The sequence below is a fragment of the Alosa pseudoharengus genome, unplaced genomic scaffold (assembly GCF_046254945.1).
Source record: "Alosa pseudoharengus isolate Yale_2024_CS ecotype anadromous, Long Island Sound unplaced genomic scaffold, YU_APseudo_1.1 YU_APseudo_1.1_scf_8, whole genome shotgun sequence".
NCBI lineage: Eukaryota > Metazoa > Chordata > Actinopteri > Clupeiformes > Clupeidae > Alosa > Alosa pseudoharengus.
Window position 1 is genome coordinate 16,617,319 of NW_027468870.1, and position 11,922 is coordinate 16,629,240.

Genomic DNA, 11,922 nt, shown 5'->3' on the forward strand with positions numbered 1-11,922 from the left:
TTGTAGGCCTATACTCGGCGTTCAAGGTTTGACTTAAGCAATGTATTCGAGGAGGGATAACCATTTCAATATTGAAATAAATATATCGTTTTCTTTATTTGTTTTGCCGGTGAGGATTGGTACGGTAGCCTACCAATATTAGAACTAGGCATTATAAGTCTGTGTATGAGGTTCACTGCGGGTGACGCTGCCGCAATTCGGGCACCACGCAGTGAACATGTCGAGACTTGTCCAGCTACTGATCTGGCAGTGGCAAGCCAAATCCATCTTACCTCTTACCGCACCAACTTGCAGCCAGACGCAAAGGCTTTACGGACACAGACACATTTTTGAAAAGCAGATGATAAAGGTATGCGACTTTTCTTACAGTGACACTATGCTATAATGAATCAATAGGGAAGTCGAGGAGCGAGTGATGCGCAAGTTGCTGGGTGTCACATAACCGCAGCTTTGTGCTGACTCACTTGCCAACGCAGGAACGTCAGCACTCACCAGTGTAAATATGGAACATGCCGTTTACATGAGACACAATTATATAATATACCCTTTGTAAGAGTTTGGATCCATTTTAAAGTAGTGCTTAGTAGTAGTAGTAGTAAAAGCAGTAGTAGTAGTTTTTGGATTATGTTTGTTTTTGAATTTATGGGCCTATTTGAGTTTCATTGTTTCTTGGTTGTCAGTTCAAATGAGAATAACATTAAGTTGTAGGCTACTACTTTGTAAATGTATGCTTTGCAGTTTTAGGAGAGCTAATGACAGGGTAAATCACAGGTTGTCCATTTTGTGGCATAAATAATTGATAAAACACGAAGACCACTTTATATTTACCTTACAAGTCTGCGCAATTTCAGCACAAGAGTAGCCTAATATTGAATTATTGCGATGGATCCGTAAAATTACCTCTGTGACAGATCATTAATCTTAAACCACATGGATTTCACATGCCATAATATATATTTTTTTATTTATTTCCTAAAAGAATGGTTAGCATAATCTTTTTTCTTGCTCAGAATAGGCCTGCTCAATTGATTCATAATGGATTGCTCTGAAAATCAGTATTATGACACTGGAGAATGCTACCCTTGTGTGCAGTGTCCACCAGGACAGGAACTCACAGAGGTAAGTCTAAAATCTTTCTTTCTTTCTTTCTTTCTTTCTGTCTCTCTGTCTCTGTCTTTCTTTCTTTCCCAGCAGCTTTGGGAAACAGCTTGTACCAAAACAGAGCTCAATTGTCCTCCGCTTCTCTTTGCTCACTGAGTCTCTCAGCTTCTCTGGAGTCACTGGAGAGGAATCCTATTGGCACACCCTGCACAAGTTTACACTAGTCCAATGGGAAGGGAAGACTGAGGGTGAGAAGAGGACAGGAGAGGGAACGGAAAGAGAGGAGAGGAGTGTCAATGGAGGGCAGGAGAGAAGATGTTGCAATGAGGAAAATTAATTATTACAGCCTAGAGAATGAAGATAGATACGTTTCATGAACAAAGAACAGGAGATGAAAGGAGAGGAGTGCCTCCTCGTTTTAGAGAATGAGCATGAAGGAGTCTGATGTGGACACGGAGCAAGAGAAGTGGAACATGGCATATTAGCTCATAGAATATAAAGTGGAGCTCGACCATGACCTGAAATAACCCCAGGCAACGTCATCGACAGGAAGCTGGAGAATACCTCACCATATACCTCCACCAATACAACCATCACCACACACAGACACTCTTTCCCCCTCCTGTCTTCCCTCTCTCATCCCTCCGAGGACCAGTATGAAAAACATTTTTAACACTAACTAATTCGCATCAAGAGCTTCTGGCTCATTGCAAATAGCCAAATGTTGCCCAAAACGGCATGGAATGATCAAAATAGAAAAGTTTGAATATGTCTTCAAGTCATTGCTGCCCAAAGTAAATGGTAAAGTTATGGTGTAGAAAAAACATGCAATACAGAAAGGGCATTACAAACCAATTTATGTAAAACAAACCTGTAGCTTCTAGCCTATAATGTAGACACAGAAACTACATGACAGAAACAGAAGGTTATAGGACTGTATTCCCACAGGATTGTGGGTACGGCTATGGAGCACTGGCACGCTGCAGACCCTGTGACACCCGCTGGTTCAAAGAAGCATGGGGGTCTCATACGTGCCAGATGTGCCAGGCGTGCCACCGCGTGAACAGGAGAGAGCTGTCGCCCTGCATGCCCACCAGGAACGCCGCGTGTGGACCGTGCTTGCCAGGGTGAGTACCCACGGTAGTACTGTGTAACAACTCTCTTGTTGCCATTCTGAAATCTGAGAAGGGCATAGGAACTGCTGCACACCCACACACACACAGCACAGAAATTGTACTGGGGACAACTTGTAACTTGTCTAATGAGTGAAATGGGAGAGTTGTTTGTTGTTAATTTTCTTTTACTTCCTGCAGGTTTTACAGTAAGCGAAGGCTGGATGGCCAGGAGAGTTTGGAGTGCATGCCATGTGGACCTCCCCCGTTCAGAGACCCACTCTGTCGCAGTAAGTAGCAGTTTCCGCTGACATACAGTAACAGCAGCCGGTGCCTGAATTTAGTGTCAAATTCATGGCACAGACATTACATCCTGTGATCTAACAACATCCAGCAACACAGCATCATTAACAACAACAACACATTACATTTATATTGCGCTTTTCACAACACTGAAAGTGCTTCTCTGTGAAGGGGGAACGTCACTAACCGCCACCAATGTATCCATGGGTTTCATCCGGTCCCTTTCCACAGGTGTATTAATCAAGCACCATGCAGTCTGCGTTGATAATCAAGGTGCTTTATTTTATACACCTTTGGAAAGGGACCTGATGAAACCCATGAATAGCACCCACCTGGGTGAGGCATGGCAGCCATAATGCGCCAGAATCAAGGGGGCAGGCGAACGTTCGGAGAGCGTAGACACTATGGCGGATATGAGGCTAAATAGTAGACCAGTTCACCTAGCCATCCCCATTGAAGCCCATTCAATTTTGGCGCCACTTTGACATCAAATAACGTTACAGCTGAAGCGTTTTAAGCCTTTATATGAACTTTTTCTATTTCCGGAGTAATACAACATTGTGTGATTGGCGTCATAACCTCGTAACTGACTTACAGACTGAGTAATAAAAAATGTTCCGAAATCAATGCTAAAGTGACGTAATAAGCATACAGCCAGAGTGGGTGAAAGCGTCGCACAGGAGCAAAATAACCGTATTCTCTGGATAAGAACGAAAGTATCGGAGCACAACATTTCAGCGAAGTTTTGATGGATTGACAGTAGCCTAGGCTATGAATGTGGCGAGTGCTGTTTATATTAAATTGCATTTATCTACGAACAACTAGGACATTTAGAACAGTAATGTAGACATGGTGGTAACGAAGTAAGTGGCTACATACCCAATCTCTCGGTGCAGCTATCACAAGAGTTACACAAGTCAGACTACGTGCCTACGTTACATTTACATCCCCTGAGCTTGCGCAGAAAGCCTCGTCGACCAACAGGAAACTGTTGAAATTTGCTTCACCCGCTTCGATTGACGTCTACGTGATGACTCTGTCCATATCTTTTACTGTCTATGGCCAGAATTCTCACGACACACCAGCTTGAGTGAATGAGTCAGTTACACTGGGGGGATGATTAGGGGGCTAGATTGAAAGAGTCAGCTTGAGAATTTTAGCCAGAAAAAAAAAATCCCATGAACTGTTTATCATCGTAGCACACATTATTTTCATTCACTCTCTGTTCCCATGGCTTTCACAGGAAGTAGCGGAGTTGAGATGGAAAAATTCTGGAGACCCCAGACCACATCTCAGTCCACCACTGCTGCAGTCACCACCTCCGTTTGTTTGGCGGTTGCTGCCATGGTGATCCTGCTGTCTGTCACCTTGTTTATGTATCACAAATATACTTCTCTCAGGACATTTTTTAAAGGTCTGCATGCATATTTTATGATTTCTGAGTGTGATATGACTAGCAGACAGAGCTCTAGAATCTACTTGTATATATTTAAGTTATTTTAGTTCTTCTGTGTAAAGGTTTAACTGTTCATTTTTAATACTGTGGGTTAGAGGCTGGGTTTTATTCAAAGACTTGTAGGGATGTAACGGTAACGGTATACATCGATTATAACAATTATCGTTTTAATTTTAATTATCTTAATTATCGTGGTGGATTACCGCGGTGTGAAAAACGTGTGTGGAATTCTTTCCAGTATCATCCGAGTCCCCCAAAGTAGGCGCACAGGCGCAGCATGCAACGTGGGCTTAATATGTGTTTGAAATCAGGTGCCACTGCAATGCATAGACTATTTCAGGATGATTGCAAACACAAATAAACCTAGCTTGATTGTGGATCTGCGGTGCATTTTGTAGGCCTAGTCTCACAGGAATGGTTCTCCATTTAAATCTACCAAATGTATAGGGTATGATATGAATGCACAGCTGTCTACTGCATATTAGAAGTTTGTTGTGATAAATGTTGTGACATCTGCTAGGCTACAGCTAACGACAACTTGTGAAGGCCATTCATTCATGATATGTTGTAAAATATTGAAATGATCAGAAGTTTACATAGGATAGTTTAAACTGTAGCCTATGCTTTTCTTGTCTTCCATGCCTGCTTCATCCCGACCAGGAGGAATGAATGAAACTTTACACGCTCCGCTTTTGTTGAAATAATTCCTGAATTGTTTTGTTTAGAGCTGAAAATTCAACTGTATTTGACAGAGGATAGATGTAGGTTGCTACTGAAAAAATATTAACTTTCAGTGTGGCACGATCTCTTTGTAAATGACATTGAATTAAAAAGTGTTTAAAATTGTCTCCCATATGTTAGGCTAGTAGGGCAGGCACACACAAGATACAGTTACAATCAAAGGAGTTGCAGATTTATTCTACCGTTACATCTCTAGACTTGCATAACCCCAGTATGTGAATGATAGAGATGGAGTTAGACAGACATACTGAAAGAAAGTGTCATTTCTCTCCTCAATGTAGGCTGCCTGATACCACACTGTAGCAGTAACGACGCTGAGGCCCCCTCTGTTTCCACGGAAACACAGTGCCCACTGACCTCGGCGGAAGAGGAACAAGTCTCAGGTACTTCAACGATTTATTAGCAAGCTTTGTTGACAACCATCTAATCTAATTTGAAAATAATTATCATACACACACACACACTCACACCTGCCTTTTTATAACCCCTGCCTTAATGAACCTAGGAGTGACGCCAACACAAACAACCAGTGATAAGGGATCACCCAGCAGTGAGGAGGGCTGCAGCTTCTCTGCCATGCCAACTGCACTCTGTGACTGGAGGGGGCACTTGTCGTGCCCTCCGCACCCGTCCATCTGCAGCGACTGCTCGTCCGGCCTCACATCCCAGCCGACCTCGGGACTCCCCACACCGCTGCCTGTAAGTGGCCACCTCACAGCAGTACCGATGTCTGCCACAGGAGGGAGCCACTGCTCCTCGGAGGAGGGCTCCGGGTGGCTGCAACAGTGGCACGTCCCCGTGGAGTGCACTGAACTGGACATCCATGAGTCGTTTCCTCGTGGAGAAGCGGAGCTCCACACATTCACAGGGCCGGGATCAGAGCCAGGGCTGCCCAGGGAAGTTGAGCATTCCCTGGACCTCTACTCTGCTGTCCCCTTAGACAGCAACCTGGAGCTGCATGGGAGTTTGGAGACGGGGAGGACCAATTACACAGAGGAACCAACCAGTTCTCTTTAGGTGAGAGAGAGAGAGAGAGAGAGAGAGAGAGAGAGAGAGAGAGATGAAAGGGGGTGGGGACACACAACAAGAAAATAAACTTGGGGGCTGCTGTTGCAATTTTACAGTAATGATACAGTAATGATATTTCCATTCAGAATTGCACAAAATCTTCTCTGAACACAAAATCTTGGATATTCACATACTTGCTGCTGCGTCGCGGCTGTGTGTAGATCTTCACACTAGGAACGTCTTTGATGAGAAAGTTTAGGAGCTACTATCTTTGTATCATAGGCCCAATTCTGAGATGGAAGCTGTGGGTGCTTCTTTTCATCTTTCACAGATGTCTGACGTCTTCAGTTTAGTTTCGAAGGAGATGTGACATCATGCAAGATAGTCCAATAAAACGGGCAGCATTATTACCTTTAGATGTACTATCAGCTTTTTTCACTCTAACAGATTCACTACTGTGAAGATTAGACCCATTATGGGTCACTAAAACTGCCAGGACATGGATGTTTATGGATACATTAGTTCATATAAGTTCATGTTCAGTTCAGACGTCCTCAACTGTCCTCAAATGCTGGATCACCTCTGTCACTGTTTTCAGACACAGGAACTGCTTGAAGGGTTTTCTTCCAGTCGTGTCAGGTCTAGTTTGAAATGCATTTCAGTGGCTGCAACACTCTGTTAGATATGCAGTGGGTAGACAGGAAAGGCAGGCGTTGTGAAAGACAAACGTAAGGTCACTGGTAAAAGCATATAGTCACAGGAATGTGATATTGACATGGACTAGTCTACATAGGCCCGCAGACTCGCAGCAGGCAAAAATACATTTGTGCTGTAGTGGGCTGTCCAGCTGTGACATCCTTGCCGGAACCTGTATGTTGCCTGGTGAGAGGCAGCATGGTACAGAGAAGTAGAGGGAATGTCAGTTCAATTCAAACCACTTTATTTGTCCCAGAGGGTCCCAGGCCCATTGATTAATCTAATAAAAATGAAATGATAAAAATAAAATAATTGATTAAAAAATAAAACCATGGCACACAAATATAAATATAAATGTACAAATGTATTTGTATGCTGTAAAATAAATAAATATATGTACAAGTGTACTATGCTGCAGGGTGCTCCTGGTGATGGTAATAAATACATATATCCAGTTAGCAAGATGAATGAAGTGTAGTGATCAACGGGCAGTTCTTACAGTCAAGAAACACCAAAAGAAATGCCAGTGCAATTAACCTAAAGTATAGCGCCATGGCAGACCACTATATAAGATGCATAGGATAAGTAAGGATAAAATGAAAGACTGGTAGACTATGCACCTGTGGTGCAGGGTAAAGGCCTCTGCACATATGAGATATATGAGTATGGCACACACTACTTTCGACGTTCGATTACAGTGGATTGTTTTCAAACAACCCTGCACTCCAGCCACAATCTCTCGACGCCGTGTCGATTAGGGGAGACTGGGGCTGGTTGTCTCACGGGTTGGTTGTCACATTGCTTATTCCAGACACACTAGATGGCGCTGTGGTACAATTTTGATATCAAACTGTTAGCCTTTGATAGCTTAGTCATTTGCACTTGCAATTTTGCTGAGCAGACACAAAGCATTTAGGTGAGGAGACTATTTTAATTTTCATGGGTCAGAGTAAATTTTCATGTTGGTGTTGTTTTTGTATTGAGAGCTTGTAGGTTATTAGTCATTCAAAAACAAAACACTCATTAAAAAGCCAAAAGTAGTAGCTTTATTTCGAGTCATCTTTTAGCTATCAAGTTAAAGCCATGTGGCAGCTAGCTTAACATGTTTGTCAAGAAGTCAGTTAGGGGTGGTTGTCTCATAGCTCGCGGGGTTGGTTGTCACATGTATTTCATTGTATTTCTCAACACAGTAGACAATTCAAGTAACTGATAACCTACTTTAATCCCATTGTATAAAAATAAGGGGCATTGATGACAACTATCATAGGGGTGGTATTCATATTAAAACTTATTTGCAGTTTCTAGCTTAAAAAACTAAAAAGTTACACATCATCTTTAAGATCCCAATTTATCGCTGAAAACCAACCCCATACCCTGTGACAACCAACCCTGTGATGGGGTTGGTTGGCACATTGTGTCAGAGTGTCTTTGATGGTTACTTACTTTCTGTTACAATACATTCTAAAAGTAAAAAGTATACACATTTAAAGCCAAGATTTTTTGAAGATGAGCAATTCATGCATGAGTAAAAATTGTGACAACCAACCCCTGTCTCCCCTACAACTCAGTTCTATCTCTGTCGGTGCGGCTTAATAAAATCCATTGTTTATCGAATGCTTGTCAGTGACTATGTGCTGAGGCCTTAAAACTTAATTTATACTCAACGTTAAAAAAACCTATATATGGATGGATACGGATGGAGCTTTTGCTTGCTCTTTACATTTATTTTGTCCGTTCACCTCAAGCTTACAGACACAAGTTGCGTTTTTTAAGTGCTTTCGATTTCAAGGCCGACAACAAAGGTTCTATCAACAAAGGACTAATTAGGCATTCGGATGATATCAGATGATATTCTCTCACTGACCCCAAATGCATTGGGTTTCCCTGCGTGGTAGTTGCTGCTGACATTTAAGTAGCCTATTTCTCCAGTGTTGGAAGTGAATTTTCCAAGACTGCCCAGATTCTTATTCTTATATATATCTCCTATTCTGACATGACTGACATTTTAGCGTTTCTGCTCATATTCTGCTCCAGCTATTCTGCTTTAGCTATTCTACTATTCTGAGTTCACTTGTTGTTCTGATAAAAAGGCTAGCCTTAAGGTTTTCTCTGTCCTTCTCTCAAATAGGCTTACAGTGTTGCTGGTGCGCAGTGGCTGGATCCAGTGTTTCCTGGAGTGCAGAGCTACCAACAGTTTGCTCAGTATTTGGAGGTACCTGCAGAGATGGCTTAAGGGCTCAGAGGGTTCGATCACGTCTTCCACTACCTCTTGTCCTGCACGCTGTTCACCGCACGGGCTTGCTGCCAACCTGCATCGGCCTCAGAGACTGAAGTCCTAATGTCCACTCAAAGCATTAAAGATATAAGGGAAAACCAGTCATGAAATAGAGGCAGTAGTGGTTTTACACCTAAAGGCAAAAACACACACACAATCCTGCCCCCTCTTGCAGACTAGTGCATGTAAAGAAAGTGCAGAAGGGATAACTTATTGGTCCTACAAATGCTGCAATGGCTTATTTAGAAAATAGGCATATGTATTCAACAAAACAACCAATTCCTTGGGATATCTGTCACTAGAAGCCAGGCTGCTTAACTCCTGTTGGCTCATGGGGTTTTCAACACTCGACAAAGTGTCAGCTGCCTGAAACTTGAAACTTTCACTGTGCCAAAAAGCAAAGAAAGTAAAGCAATCAAGGGTTCATGTTGATCTTATATGATATATATACCGGTATATATTCTCTTTTCTTTTTTGAATGTTTGTTTATTTATTGTAGGATATCTTGATTGTGACAAAGAAAACATATTTTTTTACTGAGGAGCATGTATGCAAATGATCCGATTTGATTTTTGAGGCCAGTATTAATGATTGTGGCGACTACATGACATGGATATATTTCACAGTTGCAGATGTTTAATGAAATTAAATGCTGGATTAAGACATGTTTTTCTTTTTTTTCTTTTTAATTGATAAAGACTTTTACAAAATGCCCTGCTGAAGTTGTGATGCTGCCAAAATAAATGTCCATTTTAAAGCCCCCTTAAAGACTTTTATTACCTTAAAATAAAGTTTCCAAAATCATTTTGATGGCACAGCAACTCTTAATAGGGCGAACGACACTTCTGCTGCACTCTGAGCAGGTCTTGTCGCTTGTAAAATAGCCATAGGAACTTGCTGTTCGTGTAGGAACCAAGTCCGTAGTCATGATGTCAACATTGGGGGGGACCAAATCTGTGGTGGGGTCTGAGGGACCCCCAAACAGAAGGCCCCCCCCCTCCCCCGGTGAGTTTTGTGAAAAGAGAAGGGTGGAGAAGAAGCAACTTCACTGGTCCATCCCTGGACCCATGACTCCATTTGTGTTCAAAATGTATACTTTAAAAGAAATTACAAACTTGAGTATCTTTTGATAACCTCTATATTACACAGAATGTGGTTCTTTGACTTATTACTTACACCTGAAGATTTTTCTAAACTAAGGCTAAAGACTCATAGGTTTGGAGCCTAATAAGATTTTGTCTTTTAATTTAGATTTTATTATGCTGGCGGCTAATCACACAATTTTAACGTAGTTTGAAAGGGACAGGATTCAGGAATAGGCTACTAAGACAGGCCCCTCTTCTGTCTGACTCACCTCATGTTACCCCTGTATGCATTATACGACTGGCTTCTGACAGAAATGACGTTTTGTGCCAACATGTAGAAACACTAGGCCTACTACAGCCTTTAATTGGTGAATGGAGGTGCAAATTCCTTTCTTTGGTTATTGTCCGCGATTCACATTAACTACTAGGCCACATTTGATCACGTTTTGCCTGCATGGATGCGCGATTGAGTGCGCATCTAAACTAGATGTACCGCAGAGCGGTACAAAATATGACCGCCGCCCAGTCCAGCACATTTTTTCCACAAAAAGAAATCACGCTGAAAGGCCTATATGATTCTAACTGTCTCACTAAATTGCATTATCCACACTCAATTCTCACTGGTATCTGCTAGACAACAAGTACCAAAACATGATTAGTTCATAGATTTCACATGTAAAATTCATTTTATACAACCCCACCTCCATCTTGCCTGTTCATAATTATGAGAAATTCTTGATTGTTTGTGTTATGTTTATGTTATGTGTGTGGGTGTGTGTGTGTGTGTGTGTGTGTGAGTGTGTGTGTGTGTGTGTGTGTGTGCGTGCTTGTGTGTGTGCCTGCGTATGTGCCTGTGCATGGAAGCGTACATATGTCTACTGTGTGAGTATGTGTCATACGCAATGCCGGCCCAAGCCTTTTGGGGGCCCTAAGCAGAATTTGATTTGGGGGCCCCCTCCCACAACGCAGTCACCTGTGCTTGGTGATAATTGACAACTTCACACTATAATGTCATATTATAAATTAATACAGTGAGGTTATGTATTAATACAGCGACTGATTATGAACTACTGTCCCCCTGGACACAGATGCATAAGGACCCTCTCCCCCTACCCTCTTTGTGCAAATGTGGGTACAAACGGGTGTGTGTGTGTGGGTGGGGGGGGGTTAGATGTGATTTCCTGTATTCTGGTGCATTTTTGGGATGGTCAGCTGGAGAAGGGCAGTACCTAAATTTGTTCAGATTCATAGCCTTTTGCTTTTTGACTTATTGGTAGTGAATTCACACAACTACTTGGGGTTCAGGGTCCCTTGACCTCTTGGGCTCGGTAGGCTCATTCAGTAATCCACCCTTGCTCACATGCCAAAAATGTTTTGGGGCTCCAATCTAGACTTCTGGCCCCATGTGCTTGGTAAACCAATGTATTAATATAGTTGTTATTTACACCAACCCTGTCACCTTTTAATCTTAGAGGGTACTAAAATCACAGATTTATTTGAAACATTCATATTCAAAGTGAAGCACTAAGGGTGGTTTACTGAAGTTGAATTGACAAAAAACAAAATACAACAGCATTTGTATTTGTTGTAAACAAGTACATCAGTTTAATGACTTGTTTTTCAACAGATTTGCTGAACAAATCCGCAAATGTGCATTAAATGAGCAATTTTCAACTACAAAATAAAAACAAAATAGACAAACATTAATAATCAAAAATAAAATGTCCCAAAAAATAGATAATTATTCCTACTTCGTTCCTGGTTTTTAGGCATCTGCAACTCTGCAGTGGACGAATCTGCAATGATTAAATAAATACATAAATAAATAAAAAAAAAACGATGTTAAATGTGTCGTGTCATATTAACAGGCTATGTAACCATTTGCCATCAAGAAAACCTCACCTTCTGGTAGGTAGAGTTAGGTAGAGGTAGAGATGTGCTCCAAAGGACTTCAACAGTGTCTCTGAAAAAAAAAAAATATTGCATAAGTGCATAGTTGATCGAGCAGAATGAGTTTATTTTGCTATCATTACTTACACTCAAATAACAAGCAATTCCACATGTAACAATTCATATTCTATTGGCAAATGAGGCATACTCAAAAGAGTATACTTAATTGCAGTATGGTGAACGCTTAACATGGTG

At 41.7% G+C, this 11,922-nt stretch overlaps 1 protein-coding gene across 2 annotated transcripts; it reads left to right on the top strand.

The window, feature by feature from the left end:
• Window positions 1–256: 256 nt before the first annotated feature.
• Window positions 257–9,355, top strand: eda2r (ectodysplasin A2 receptor). Of its 2 annotated transcripts, none has more exons than XM_076273910.1 (8): window positions 257–349; window positions 1,011–1,119; window positions 2,050–2,228; window positions 2,415–2,503; window positions 3,760–3,930; window positions 4,995–5,096; window positions 5,219–5,730; window positions 8,546–9,355. In XM_076273910.1, exons 2-7 carry the CDS (start codon window positions 1,036–1,038, stop codon window positions 5,728–5,730), a joined length of 1,137 nt encoding a protein of 378 aa, XP_076130025.1. In that variant the 5' UTR covers window positions 257–349; window positions 1,011–1,035; the 3' UTR covers window positions 8,546–9,355. The 2 variants fall into 2 exon arrangements, with proteins under 2 accessions (XP_076130025.1, XP_076130024.1); XM_076273909.1 differs by having other exon boundaries at window positions 1,016–1,119.
• Window positions 9,356–11,922: the final 2,567 nt, after the last annotated feature.